At 40.2% G+C, this 14724-nt stretch overlaps 1 protein-coding gene across 1 annotated transcript in view; it reads right to left on the bottom strand.

Moving 5' to 3' along the window:
* Positions 1–382: 382 nt before the first annotated feature.
* UST (uronyl 2-sulfotransferase) overlaps positions 383–14724 on the bottom strand; it is a 465972-nt gene continuing 451630 nt past the window's right edge. The window contains exons 6-8 of the mRNA XM_069725893.1: positions 10212–10309; positions 3145–3302; positions 383–2057 (exon numbers count right to left, since the gene is read on the bottom strand). Of these exons, the coding sequence (XP_069581994.1) occupies positions 1768–2057; positions 3145–3302; positions 10212–10309 (546 nt within the window). The 3' untranslated portion in view covers positions 383–1767. The remainder of the gene's footprint in view (positions 2058–3144; positions 3303–10211; positions 10310–14724) is intronic.

The following is a 14724-nucleotide window of genomic DNA, read 5'->3' on the forward strand; positions in this document are numbered from 1 at the left end:
CTTTGCTCTGCCCTGTTGAGGGCAGACAAAGTACTGCAGTGCGCAGGCGCCGGGCCTCTGACCTTTCCGGCGCCTGCGCACTGCAGTACTATCCTCTGCCCTCAAGAGGGCAGAGCAAAGTACGCCTGCGCCGGAGCCGTGGCTGAAGATCAGAAGAGGACGTCTTGTAATGAAGATGGGAGGCGCCGCAGCGGACCAGAGACGCCCATCTGACCTGACCAGCAGCTGGACCGCCCCTGGGTGAGTATAATATAACGTCTTTTTCTCCTTTTTCAGGTAACATCGGGGGCTTATCTACAGCATTACAGAATGCTGCAGATAAGCCCCTGATGCCGGTGGGCTTACCTCACCCGCGATTTTCGGGGTGACAGGTTCCCTTTAAAGTGTTGGGATGGTTGTACCAGTCTCGTAATGTTTGGTGCAATGTCAGTATTAGAACTATGTATTTTTGTACTTACTGCAATACTGAAGTCTAATAGCGGTGCCCCTGTCCCCGGACTAGTCTGAGAGCTCCGTCTTTCATCTCTGCACTTCGCTGGCATGATACCTCCCATAGCGTAACTGCCAAGCCAGTGTGTGCAGAGAGAACAGAGAGGAAGAGCAGAGGGATGACATGTTCTTCTCCTCCCTGTTCTCCCTGTACATGCTATTGTATCACACAATCACACTGCTGGGGGGCATGATGTTAGCAAAGCGCAGAGATGAGTGATGGCGCTCCCAGACTAGGACGGCGAGAAACATGATTATATAACTTCAGTTTTATAGAAAAAAAACACCCCCACATAGTTATAATAAGGACATGGTTACAAATTTCATAAGGAGTCTGATACAGAACTCATAACATTTTATGGGAGTAAATCTTGCTGTCGGGTTCCTGTTAAGGATGCCTACCCTGTTATATGGAAATGGATGTAAACATGTGATTCTTAAAAAAAATGGCTTAAAAAAATAACAAGAGTTCTGAATGTATTAGCATTTCACTGGGTAATTACGCATTTTCAAATATAAGGTCTAAATTCAACCTGGAATGGAGGGGAGATCATATTTAAGTGCTAAAAAAGTAAAATGGTGCATGTCATACAGTCATAAATGCATGTAGTTCAATGGGAAGTCAGTCCACTGTGCATGTCGCATCAAGTGTTTACGCTGTAAACTTCAGAAGTTCATTTTGTCTAGGTCATCTTAATAAAAATCCTGTTCTAAATTTTTCAATTAAGCAGATAAAGCTCTGCGATTCTCCGGGGTCCCTATTTAGTTATGATATTGAAAGCACCTATGAATGAGTACAATTTCCTTTTCTGTGCAAAAGGACATATAAAAGCATGCCGTAGCTCTCCAATCTGTACAAGTATGCTTGAAGCTCCTGGATTGCATTGGCTACAACTGCTGTGTAGCGCAAAGTAAGTGCAAAACATCATATGAACAAAGGCAGAGTACGTCACACAATGGATCTCTCCAACACATTCATCATTCCGCAAATGCTGAAAAACTAATAAAACTTCCCTGCAAATACTGGCAAAAAAAGCTCTAGTCCTTGTGCTGCCTCTCTTATTCCTCAGCACTAGTAATCTCACTGAACATAAAATTCAAAGTAAACACAACCCGCAAAATCGGGCACAAGTATTTCCTTAATACCCAACATGTGGGAAAGAGTTAATGCAGTTTCGCATTAACCATGTTCCTTAAGAATTTTTTTGAACAATAAAAAAAAGCTTAAGAAATGGATCTAGACATTATCAACATGGTTGTGAGGCTACAACTGGGGTATCATCTTTTGTAAATGTCCTCTAACCACTTCTCGTCATCTTGCTCCTCCTCATCTTCTATGGGTTCTTCTGTTTCCATAGGGATGGGTACTGGGACATAGACTTCTTGACTGTTGGTGGTTTTAACATGTGATTTAAGCCCAAATTTTCGCTTCACCAAATGGAATTGTTCTTTGACGTAGTTGTAAAACTCATATTCGTATTTCATGCGCTGGTAGAGGACTTGTAGGGCATTCGGAGATGGGAACGTTTTCTTCACCGTCACTGTCAGATTTCCAAGCTTTCTGTGGTCTGAAGAAGGAACATACAAATACAAATATATACATTTGGTTAAAAATAACAAGACCATGAAAAAGTTGTGAACAAAACATGGACTCAGTTACCTATTGCCATCAAATATAGCTTAAACGATAAGGACACTTTTGGGTCATTCTATTTTTTTTGCTATAACATATTTTTCCAATAGGATATTAGTAAAAACAAAATGGCGTGTTTGGCTCCTACAGTAAACCGCTGAATTGTTAGAGACTTATTGGAGAAAAAAGAAGTCCCCTGACTATGGTGTGGAGAGAGCTTAGATAGTTGTTAAAGGGACTCTGTCACCTGAATTTGGAGGGAACAATCTTCAGCCATAGAGGCGGGGTTTTCGGGTGTTTGATTCACCCTTTCCTTACCTGCTGGCTGCATGCTGGCTGCAATATTGGATTGAAGTTCATTCTCTGTCCTCCATAGTACACGCCTGCACAAGGCAAGATTACCTTGTGCAGGCATGTACTACGGAGGACAGAGAACGAACTTCAATCCAATATTGGAGCCAGCATGCAGCCAGCGGGTAAGGAAAGGGTGAATCAAAAACCCCAAAACCCCGCCTCCATGGCTGAAAATTGTTCCCTCCAAATTCAGGTGACAGAGTCCCTTTAAGAGTGAAAAAGGATGTTTCCATTTTACTCAAATTTTTTTAATATTTTTTAATTACCTAATTGCAGATATGGGATTGGTAATGGATTAATTAAGGTACCGCATATTTTTCTCTGAGTATTATTAGGAAGTAGGAAGAATTGAGGAAGTTCTCCACATCTTGGACATGTTCACATATTCAGCATTTTGTCAGCATTTTATATCAGTATTTGTAAGCTAAAATCAGGAGTGGGTGGCCATAGATATCAAATATTTATATGCAGATTGTTAAGCTTTTGTTTTTATCCACATCGGTTTTTCTGCAGATTTCTCCAAACTTAGCTGGATCTGCCACTGGCTCTCAAGTGAGAGGAAAGCTTTACTGAATAGCGTGATATACATTTGCATTTCCACAAGCAGGAATGGCACTCATTTTCCATGCAAGAATTTAATCTAAAATAAGAACAAAAATTTCAGGTACCTGGATTTTTATAAATGCTCATGACATCCTTGAAGTAGTGAGGTAAAAATCGCTCAAACAGGAGCAGCACATCTTCAAGCTCCTCTAGAATTCCAACAAGGAGAAAGTTCTCTTTCACATTCTGCTTTGCACGTTCCAAAGCCCACTCACCAGGATCCCTAGAGGGATTACATACATGAGAAATTAACAATTTATAAGGCATATTTTTCAGAACAATAACTTTTTATGGTGTTCTATAAAATTGCTCCAATTTTAACAGAATTGTTACCTGAGCTTAAAAATGAACAGAACAGAACTTTAGGAGGGAAACGTTGCGAAAAAGGCTGTTCTGTTAAAACTCAAGGAATACTGTAATTCCTTTTTCTTCTGGAAAACTGAGAAGACCACTGACAGAAAACACCTATCGAATTATGCTAAATAGTCCCACTTTAAAGCTTTACAGAAAAAAGTCCAAGATTAAACAACTACAGACAGCAGAATGAAACAGCAAAATGACCCGGGTTAATCCTGTCCTAGCATTTTTATTTCACATGAAAGAACGAACTTTTTAAGTTTATCTGATTAAATGTTTTCAAAATGAACCAGGCAATTTGTTTCTGCCCTGTCCTATGTAGCGCTACAATTTTCAAAAGTTTAACCTTCATGAAGGCTGAGGGTTCATAGATTCCCTACCTTTATTAGACCGCTATGGAAGCCTGTGCAAGACATAATAGCATAACAGAATTGGCATTAACTGACACAATGGCCAACCACTGCAGTAAACACATTTAATTGTTGGAAGTATCTTATTAAGCTTAATTATTTTTATATTCTTGGCTGACATTTTGGTGGATGCAGAAACGGTTTACAGTTTTATGCGATGTCATGGTCATACTTTACAGTATTCATTTGTAACAGAGTGACCATTGTGATCTGAATGTTTTGAAGTGTTGTAGCCTAGCACATATAATAATGATTAATATATTAATAGAATAATAGAATCAGACATTAAAGGGAACCTGTCAGCAGGTTTGTGAACAGTAACCTACACACAGTGTTAAGTCGGCGCCATTATACTGAATAAAACGATACCTTGGTTAATGAAATCCATATTGTGGCTGTTTCTTAATCTTTATTTTCAGTTTTGTGTTAATGAGATTCTTGTGCCCTAAGGCCTGTCCCACACGTCCAGATAATTCCGGTACCGGAAAAATCGGTACCGGAGTTATCCGTGTCCGTGTGTCCATGTGCTCACGTGGCACATCAGTGTGGCACACGTGCGGCAGCCGTGTGCCGTCCGTGTGCCGACTGGGTACCTCACGCACCGTGCAGGAGACAGCGCTAGAGTTAAGCGCTGTCCCCTGCTTTGGGTGCTGAATCCAGAATTCATTCCTTCTTCCCAGCAGCGTTCGCTGGAGCGAATGAATGAAAAATCTTTTTTTTTTTTGTTGTTGTTAAAATAATGTTCCCGGTAATCTCCTCCCTCCCTCCCTCCCCCTGTGCGCCCGCCCGCTGGCATTAAAATACTTACCCAGCTCCCTCGATGCTTCCTCTTAGCGTCGCAGCTCTTCCTGTATGAGCGGTCACGTGGTGCCGCTTATTACAGTGATAAATATGTGGCTCCACCCCTCCCTAAGGGAGGTGGAGCCGCATATTCATCACTGTAATAAGCGGCACCACGTGACCGCTCATACAGGAAGAGCTGCGACGCTAAGAGGAAGCATCGAGGGAGCTGGGTAAATGTTTTAATGCCAGTGGGCAGGCACACAGGGGGGGGGGAGGAGGGAGGAAGGCAGGAGATTACCGGGAACTTTATTTTAACAAAAAAAAAATAAAAAAAATGATTTTTCATTCCTTCGCTCCAGCGAACGCTGCTGGAGAGAAGAAATGAATGGGGCTTCAGCTCCACAAGCTGGGGGGACAGCGCTTACTGTTGCGCTGTCTCCTGCACAGCACACGGACTGCACACGGACAGCATCCGTGTGCGGTACGTGTTTTACACGGACCCATTGACTTTAATGGGTCCGTGTGATCCATGCGTTCCCACAAACACTGACATGTCTCCGTGTTTTTCAAACGGACACACGGTCCGTGAAAACACGCTGACATGTGCAGAGACACATTGATTTTAATGTGTCTACGTGAGTCAGTGTCTCCGGTACGTGAGGAAACTGTCACCTCACGTACCGGAGCCACTGACGTGTGAAACCAGCCTAATGCGGGGTCAGTGTATGGGGTGCTCTGATTAGATATTCATAATGCAGACTACTGACAGGTCACTGGTCCCTCAGTATCCTGCATCCTAGTTTGCATAATGAATACCTGCACATACTGAATAATTAAAAGACACTTCTGCAGGCAAGTGCTGGCCTTGGCACCTGCGCTGCAGCATAATCCCATGTTTACTGTGCACTTAATCCCTTTTGCTTATTTAATTGAGTGAGGAAAGAAAAAAGTCAATTTGAAAATGTCACCTGCCGCGCCTGCGCACTGGCAGCTATTGGTGTGTATAGAGATCCGAAAGCACGCTTGGGTGACCTCCAAGCATTTAGGACTGGTCAGAGATGTAGTTTTGATCACTAATGAGAAGGTGTTTATAACAGCTGTATACATTATATTAACCCCTACCTGACAAGGGCATCACCAAGGTTGCCAACTTGACTTTTTATTTTTTTTCTGGACAACTAATCAAAAAATCCCGAACAGTGAACATTTTTACAAACAAATTTGAAAACCATAATAAATCATTAAGATTATACAGTGGGTACGGAAAGTATTCAGACCCCTTTACATTTTTCACTCTTTGTTTCATTGCAGCCATTTGGTAAATTCAAAAAAAATTACCAAAAATGTCTACATTTCTTTTTTTTTCAGTCAAGATGGGGCAAAGAGTGTACATTAATGAGAAAAAAATGAACTTTTTAGAATTTACCAAATGGCTGCAATGAAACAAAGAGTGAAAAATTTAAAGGAGGTCTGAATACTTTCTGTACCCACTGTAACTGATACATGTCTACAGCCCATAGTTCTGATAAGAAGACATCAGCTGCATTCACTGTAAAATGATGTCAAATAGTCAAAATAATTTGTAAAAGTTTCTTCGGCTTCATAAAAATTAAGGACACTGTGAAAAATGGCGCAAATTGAAATTTTATATTTTTTATTATTTAAAAAACCATATTTTTTTTATTTTTCAATGTATGTTTCTAGTCCCTTTTGCATATACAGGAGCTTCTCACAAAATTAGAATATCATCAAAAAGTTAATTTATTTCAGTTTTTCAATACAAAAAGTGAAACTCATATATGAGTCATTACAAACAGAGTGATCTATTTCAAGTGATTATTTCTGTTAATGCTGATGATTATGGCTTACAGCCAATGAAAACCCAAAAGTCATTAGTTTACTGCATATATTGTAGTATATAGGTATAAATCCCAGTCTCCTGTGAAGCTTAATCTCAAGCTGAGCTTCATATGAGAACCAAAGATGACTTATCTTATGCTCCACGTGTAATGTGGACTGGAGAGCTCACAGGATGATTTCAATGCATTGAGAATTTTTAGATGTTATTTAGTTAAAGTGGTTGGTCTCTACTTTATTCTCAAAGGGCTCTTGGTAGAGTAATTAAAGTAAAAATATTACATTCACCTCGTCCACCGGTGCTTGTCCCATGCTACTACTATTCAATTGTTTTGAGCGAGGCCACGCACATCTAATTGGAATATGGCCAGAAGCATGCATATTGCCTACTTGCGATCACATGTCCACACAGTCTCACCCCTGGCACCTGTCCACTGTGCTTTTACATGTAGCGCACACTGACCTGTGTTGGATTTTGTTTTACATCCGCAACATTTCAATTTCTCTTGTGGGTATGCATAGCTTATAGAATTTTCCACAAATAAAAAAGGCATATATGTTTTTTGTGCATTTTCGCTGTAAAAACACTAAAAATTCTTGTAATCCACACATAACTGTAAAGTTTTGTGAAAGCCAAATATCAGGAAGTTTAAAAAACAAAGCAGCTTTATTTGAAACATAACATACCAAAAATAGCCAAAAACTTCTGCATCAAAAATGTGAGGAAAATGCATGTAAAAAGCACAGATAAAAGGTAGAGAAATTATATAGAAAGTATGCAGGCTCTCCATGCATGTGCTGTGTCTGTGACACAGCCGCGACAAATGCAGCTGCGGCGCCGGATAGCTGATCAGTCTGAACGCTCCAGGTAGCCGGGTTCCTGATGCAGCTTATTCGGTAAGCGCAATAGCTTGCCAAATAAGGAGGGACCTGAACAAATTCGCTCACCTCTACTTCTTACACACTTTGGATTTTTTTTCACCACTTACAAAAAGAACCTTTACATGTTTGGTATCTGCAAACTCATAATGACCAAAAGCATCATAATTGCAGGTCAGTTTTAGCATTTAGTGCATGGGGTAAAAAACAAAAACAATTGTGGAATTGCACTATTTTTGCAATTTTACTACACATGGAATTTTTTTTCCCATTTTCCAGTACACAATATGGTAAAATCAACGGTGTTGTTGAAAGGTACAACTTGTCCCGCAATAAACAAGCCCTCATGTGACTATTTTGATGGAAAAATAAAAACGGGTTCTGACAAGAAGTGGAACAAAAAACAAAATTCAAAAACAGAAAATTGCAAGGTCGTGAAGGGGTTAAAATATGGCAAAACTCCTTTAAAAAATTGGAAATTGCTCTTACCTGCGACCATATATTTCAAAAGTTTTAAATGAGTTCACAAATTTCTGCAAATACCTAAAAATATGTGAAATGGCTATAAAAATTTGTTTACCACTAGAACTTGTGTCAATCAGCTACTTTGACCAGGGGAAAATACAATGCAACAGCACTGCACAGATTCACTAAATGCTGAAATACTTGTACTTAAAGAAACATCCCATGAACCATTTTTCTTCTCTAAACCTGTCCTCCTTACAGTGGAGAAAATAAGTATTTGATACACTGCTGATTTTGCAAGTTTTTCCACCTACAAAAAATGGAGAAGTCTGTAATTTTTATGGTAGACACACTTCAACCGTGAGGGACAGAATCTAAAAATAAAAACAGAAATCACATTGTATGATTTTTACATAATTAATTTGCCTTTTATATCAAGTAGTAAGTATTTTGGAAAACAGGTAAACAGAACTTAATATTTGGTACAGAAACCTTTGTTTGCACAGGTCAGACATTTCTTGTAGTTCTTGACCAAGTTTGCATGCACTGCAGCAGGGATTTTGTCCCACTCTTCCATACTGATCTTCTCCAGATATTTCAGGTTTCGGGGCTGTCACTGGGCATCATTGAGTTTCAGCTGCCTCCAAAGATTTTCTATTGGGCTCAGGTCTGGACACTGGCTAGGCCACTCCAGGACCTTGAAATTCATCTTACAGAGACTCTCCTTAGTTGCCCTGGCTGTGTTTCAGGTCATTGTCATGCTAGAAGACCCAGCCACGACCAAACTTCCATTCTCTTACTAAGGGAAGGAGGTTGTTGGTCAAAATCTCGCAATGACTCCATCCATCCACCTTTCAATATGGTGCAGTCGTCCTGTCCCTTTACAGAAAAGCACCCCCAATGTACGATGTTTCCCCCACCATGCTTTAGAGGTCGGGACGGTGTTCTTCGGGTTGTACTCATCCTTCTTCTTCCTCCAAACACAGCAAGTGGAGTTGATACCAAAAGGATCATCTAGATTGTCATTGGTGTACTTCATTCAAACGGGCCTGGACATGTGCTGGCGTGAGCAGGGGAACCTTGCGTGCCCTGCAGGATTTTAATCAATGACAGCCTAGTGTGTTACTAACGGTAATGTTTGAGACTGTGGTCCCAGATTTCTTCAGGTCATTGACCAGGTTCTCCTGTGTAGTTCTGGGCTGATTCCTGACCTTTCTCAGAATCATCCTCACCCCACAAGGCGTGATCTTGCATGGAGCCTTAGACCGAGGAATATTGACAGCCATTTGTGTTTTTTCCATTTTGTAATAATTGTGCCAAAAGTTACTGACATCTCACCAAGCTGCTTGCCTGTACTGTACCCCAACCTAGCCTTTTGCAGGTCTAGAATTTTGTCCCTAGTGTTCTTATATAGCTCTTTAGTCTTGGCCATGGTGGAGAGGTTGGAATGTGATTTATTGAGTGTTTGGACAGGTGTCTTTTATAAAGGTAAATAGTTCAAACAGGTGCAGTTAATATAGGTAATTAGTACAGAGTAGAAGGCATTCTTAAAGAAAAAACTAGCAGGTCTGTGAAAGCCAGAATTCTTGCTGATTGGTGGGTGATCAAGTACTTATTTCATGCAATAAAATGCTATTTAATTATGTAAAAATAATACAATTTGATTTTCATTTTTCTTTGCTAGATTCTGTCTCTCACAGTTGAAGTGTAACTACGATAAAAAATACAGACCTTTCCATTCTTTTTAGGTGGGAAAACTTGCAAAATCAGCAGTGTATCAAATACTTATTTTCCTCATTGTATGTTTATGTAGTGTAGAGTGTTAATATACTCACCTAAAGCCATTTTCTGCAGCATCCAGGACCGTTCCGCTCCTCTTCTGAGTGTTGTCACCACTCTTCAGACTCTCCGGCACTCTCTATGCTCTACGCGTGAGCCAGAAGTCTCTTTGACAATGCAAGTTTTGTTCTGACCCTCCATAGGCTTACATTGTAAGGTCACATAGAGCGCAGTGTGACCTATAGAGTCTGAAGAGAAGTGAAAAGGAACATAACGGCACCCGATAATGGAGAGAGTGGCGGTAGGTGAGTATATTAACACACTGGCAGTACCCTACATGCACACAGCTTCACAGGATAAAATAGTTAATAGGAGAGCTTATTTAATGTGACTCTCAACTCCAGATAAAGAGGAATGATGATTGGGGAACTCAAGCACTTTAATAGTAACTTATTTTCCAATACAACATTAAAAATAACTACAATAACTTATCTGCAGATAACCTAATGAAAGAAAGAATCAAAACAAAATGAAACTTTAGTAAATAACCAGCTGCTCCTCGAACTTTGTAGGATAGAAATTCTTTTCTTGTGTCACTTTACCTGCATTTAGGATGCTGTCCACAAAAATATGGTATAATGTAAAATAATCTTGGATTGGAACATTCTGCATAATTTTCCAGAATACATTCATTAATATCCTAAAAAAGAAATAATAAAGTTGTTAAAAATGGCAAAATAATCCTATGCTTGAGCAGATGTATAAATATGGGACATTTATGGCATAGCCTGCTGATTTGCCATATACCGTATGTCAAAGATGGGACAATATTTAATGGTTGTATCTAAATTGGAATAAAAATGATGATGGATAAATACTGCACTTGCTGCCATATCCCTAAGGACACATTGGGACATCCATCATGCACGTGTGCCCTCCTGAATCATTCTCTGCACTTACGAGGGGCGATCCAAAAGTAATGATAACACAGGTCAACAAAAAAAATTTTTTTTCTGGTGTCCAAAATATTTTAATGAATTTGGGGTATTTTTGGGGTGCTGATTCTGAATATGCTATCAGTTTTGCCAGATTGGCTCAAGTTTTTGAGATTTTTGGTATCTTATTTATAGCACTTGTTGGTAAATGCGACGCATCATCTCATTAATTTCTTTGGATTAGTACTTGAACTGACCAGTTCTCAATATAGTTTTGTGTTAATTAGTGTTCTAAAAGTTTGTTCATAGCTTGATTTTTGCACTAACTTTATGTTGTTGTCTGTTTTCCAGTGAAAAGCATGAACTCATCAAGAAGAAGTTGTCTTAACGATCCAGACTCATTATGTTACATTTGTGGTGAATACACACTGCCAATACACACTTCATCATCATCAGGTGGGGGAAGGTCAGGTAACATGGTAACCACAGGTACAGGCACATCTTCACAATGAGGGACAGGCCTTCTTGCAGATTCCATGTTAGGTTACTCCCATTTTCGTTTCTTATGCTTATTGAATCCTTGCACTTGCACTGCACAGAAATAACAGTCATCATGATGATTTTTTTGCTCTCTCCACACCATTGGAACACCAAATTTGAAGCTTTTTCTTTGTCCTTTGCTCCATTTTCGTAATAATTCGATACATGCTTTGCACACTATGTGTGGTGCCCAAAACTTGTCTTGGTCCCCAAGCATAACCCCAAAATAGGCAAAATACACTTTTTTTTACGAAGTCTGTTATGTTTCTTCTATGTTTTGGCAGTGTGTATTCACCACAAATGTAACAGAATGAGTCTTCATCGTTAAGACAACTTCTTCTTGATGAGTTCATACTTTTCACTGGAAAACAGACAACAACATAAAGTTAGTGCAAAAATCAAGCTATGAACAAACTTTTAGAACACTAATTAACACAAAACTATATTGAGAACTGCTCAGTTCAAGTACTATTCCAAAGAAATTAATGAGATGATGCGTCGCATTTACCAACAAGTGCTATAAATAAGATACCAAAAATCTCAAAACCTTGAGCCAATCTGGCAAAACTGATGACATATTCAGAATCAGCAGCCCAAAGTTACCCTAAATTCGATGAAATATCTTTGGCACCAAAAATGCTGTTGACCTAATCAATACTAAACACAATGAATATAGTCAAAAAATAAATTTATTTTTCTACATAGTCTCCTAACAAGTCTATACATTTAGTCCATCTCTTTTCTAAACTTAGAATTCCCTTCGAAAAAAATTCTTGATCTTGACCCTCTCTTCGATCTGCCAATACAACTTCTTCAACTTTTTTCACGTTTTCTTCATTGAGGGATGTGGATGGGCGTCCTTCACGATGGTTATTTTCCGTCGATGTTCTTCCCAGCTTAAATTCCTTGGCCCAGTGTGCAACTGTGGAATATGGAGGAGAAGAGTCCCCCAATGTTTCCACCAAGTCGCTGTGTATGTCTTTGGTAGTCACTTTTTTCAAGCAGAGGTATTTGATGACAGCTCTGAGCTCGTTTTTTTCCATTTTGATGTTCACTCCTCGGCAGTTCATATTCAAATGAATGTAGCTCCCGGGAATCGTGGTCTATTTAAGTAATTTTTTTTTCCTGGACTAGTGGGTACCTAAGAGAGAAGAAAACATTTTATTTTAATTTCTGTGTGCAATAGAAATAACCGATTATCATTACTTTTGGATCGCCCCTCGTAGCAGTGTAAGGCTACAGCACTCATCCGATAAGGGATCACCTCTCGATCGCTGGTGGTCTGACTGGTGGAACTCCCACAAATCCTGAGAAAAGTGGCTCTGTGAATAGAGCAATGGTCAATCCTGTTCATTGCCGCTCCATTCATTCTTATGGGGGTGCCGAAGATCAGCTGAGCTCAGTGGTCCGGCGGTCCCATTAAAGGGCCACTGTCACCCCCCTCCAGCCGTTATAAACTAAAAGAGCCACCTTGTGCAGCAGTAATGCTACATTCTAACAAGGTGGCTCTTTTAGTTTTTGTTTCTGTTATTGCCACAATAAATGTATTTATAAATCTGCTGAAATACCTGTCTTTGTCCATGGAGGTGGGACTGAAGCCTCGTCTTAGAAGCGCCCAACTGCCGTCAGTCATCTGTTGGGTTGATTTTCGCCGCCCTCTCAGCGCTATTATTGTGTGAAATCCGGCGCCTGCGCTCTGCTCTTCTGCCTTGCGCAGTTTAGTTTAGAAGCAGTTTCTAATTTTTTCATCAAATTTAGAAAACCTGTTTCTTTAGATACCAATTCTGATTTGAATGGACTTGAGGGGCCTATATATTGAAAATGCCCCCCAAAGTGATACCATTTAATAGTTTAAAACTGTTGTCAGTAGTGTTGAGCATTCCGATACCGCAAGTATCGGGTATCGGCCGATACTTGCGGTATCGGAATTCCGATACCAAGATCCGATATTTTTGTGGTATCGGGTATCGGTATCGGAGGTGTAAAATAAAGAATTAAAATAAAAAATTTTGTTATATTCACCTCTCCGGCGGCCCCTGGAACATCACCGCGAGTCACCGGCGTCCGGCAGGCTTCTTTGTTCAAAATTAGCGCCTTTAGGACCTGAGGAATGAAGTCGCGGCTTCTGATTGGTCGCGTGGCGGTCACATGGGCGGCACGCGACCAATCAGAAGCCGCGACGTCATTCCGCAGGTCCTAAAGGCGCTCATTTTGAACAAAGAAGCCTGCCGGACGCCGGTTCCTCGCGGTGATGTTCCAGGGGCTGCCGGAGAGGTGAATATAACAATATTTTTTATTTTAATTCTTTATTTTACACATTAATATGGATCCCAGGGCCTGAAGGACAGTTTCCTCTCCTTCAGACCCTGGGATCCATCAGGATACCTTCCGATACTTGGTGTCCCATTGACTTGTATTGGTATCGGATATCGGTATCGGCGATATCCGATACTTTTCGGGTATCGGCCGATACTATCCGATACCGATACTTTCAAGTATCGGACGGTATCGCTCAAGACTAGTTGTCAGTAAATGTTTTAACAATTTACATACTACAGAGGAATTAATGCAAAGTGGAATGAAAAAAATATATAAATTCAACCCCAGACTATAAACATGGACGCCCAGCCGTCGTCTTTCCCTCTGCTGGTTACGAAAATTGCATGGAAGCCCACACCATTTTTGTCAGAACAATAATCTTAATTTAATTAATTAAATACATGTACAGTAAGCTGCACACACACACTGTGCTAATTGTATTTGTCACTGACATCTACCGCATATACTCGAGTATAAGCCGACCTGAGTATAAGCCGACCCCCCTAATTTTGCCACAAAAAACTGCGAAAACCTAATGACTCGAGTATAAGCCTAGGGTGGGAAATGCAGCAGCTACTGGTAAATTTCAAAAATAAAAATAGATACCAATAAAAGTAAAATTAATTGAGACATCAGTAGGTTAAGTGTTTTTGAATATCCATATTGAATCAGGAGCCCCATATAATGCTCCATAAAGTTTATGATGGGCCCCATAAGATGCTCCATATTAAAATATGCCCCATATAATCCTGCATAAAGGTTAATAAAGGCCCCATAAGATGCTCCATAGAAACATTTGCCCCATATAATGTTGCACAAATGCTGATTATGGCCCCATAAGATGCTCTATAAAGATATTTGCCCCATATAATGCTGCACAAACCTTGATTATGGCCCTATCAGATGCTCCATACAGACACTTGCCAAATATACCATAATGCTCCACAAACATTAATTATGGCCCCATACAGACACTTGCCCCATATAGTGCTGCACAAATGTTATGGCCCCATATAGTGCTGCACAAACATTATGACCCCATAGATGCTCCATACAAACACTTGCCCCATATAGTGCTGCACAAACGTTATGGCACCATATAGTGCTGCACAAATGTTATGGCCCCATAGATGCTCCATACAAACACTTGCCCCATATAGTGCTGCACAAACGTTATAGCCCCATATAGTGCTGCACAAACGTTATTGCCCCATATATTGCTGCACAAACGTTATGGCCCCATATAGTGCTGCACAAACGTTATGGCCCCATATAGTGCTGCATAAACGTTATGGCCCCATATAGTGCTGCACAAACGTTA

Source organism: Ranitomeya imitator, chromosome 5 (genome assembly GCF_032444005.1).
Source record: "Ranitomeya imitator isolate aRanImi1 chromosome 5, aRanImi1.pri, whole genome shotgun sequence".
NCBI lineage: Eukaryota > Metazoa > Chordata > Amphibia > Anura > Dendrobatidae > Ranitomeya > Ranitomeya imitator.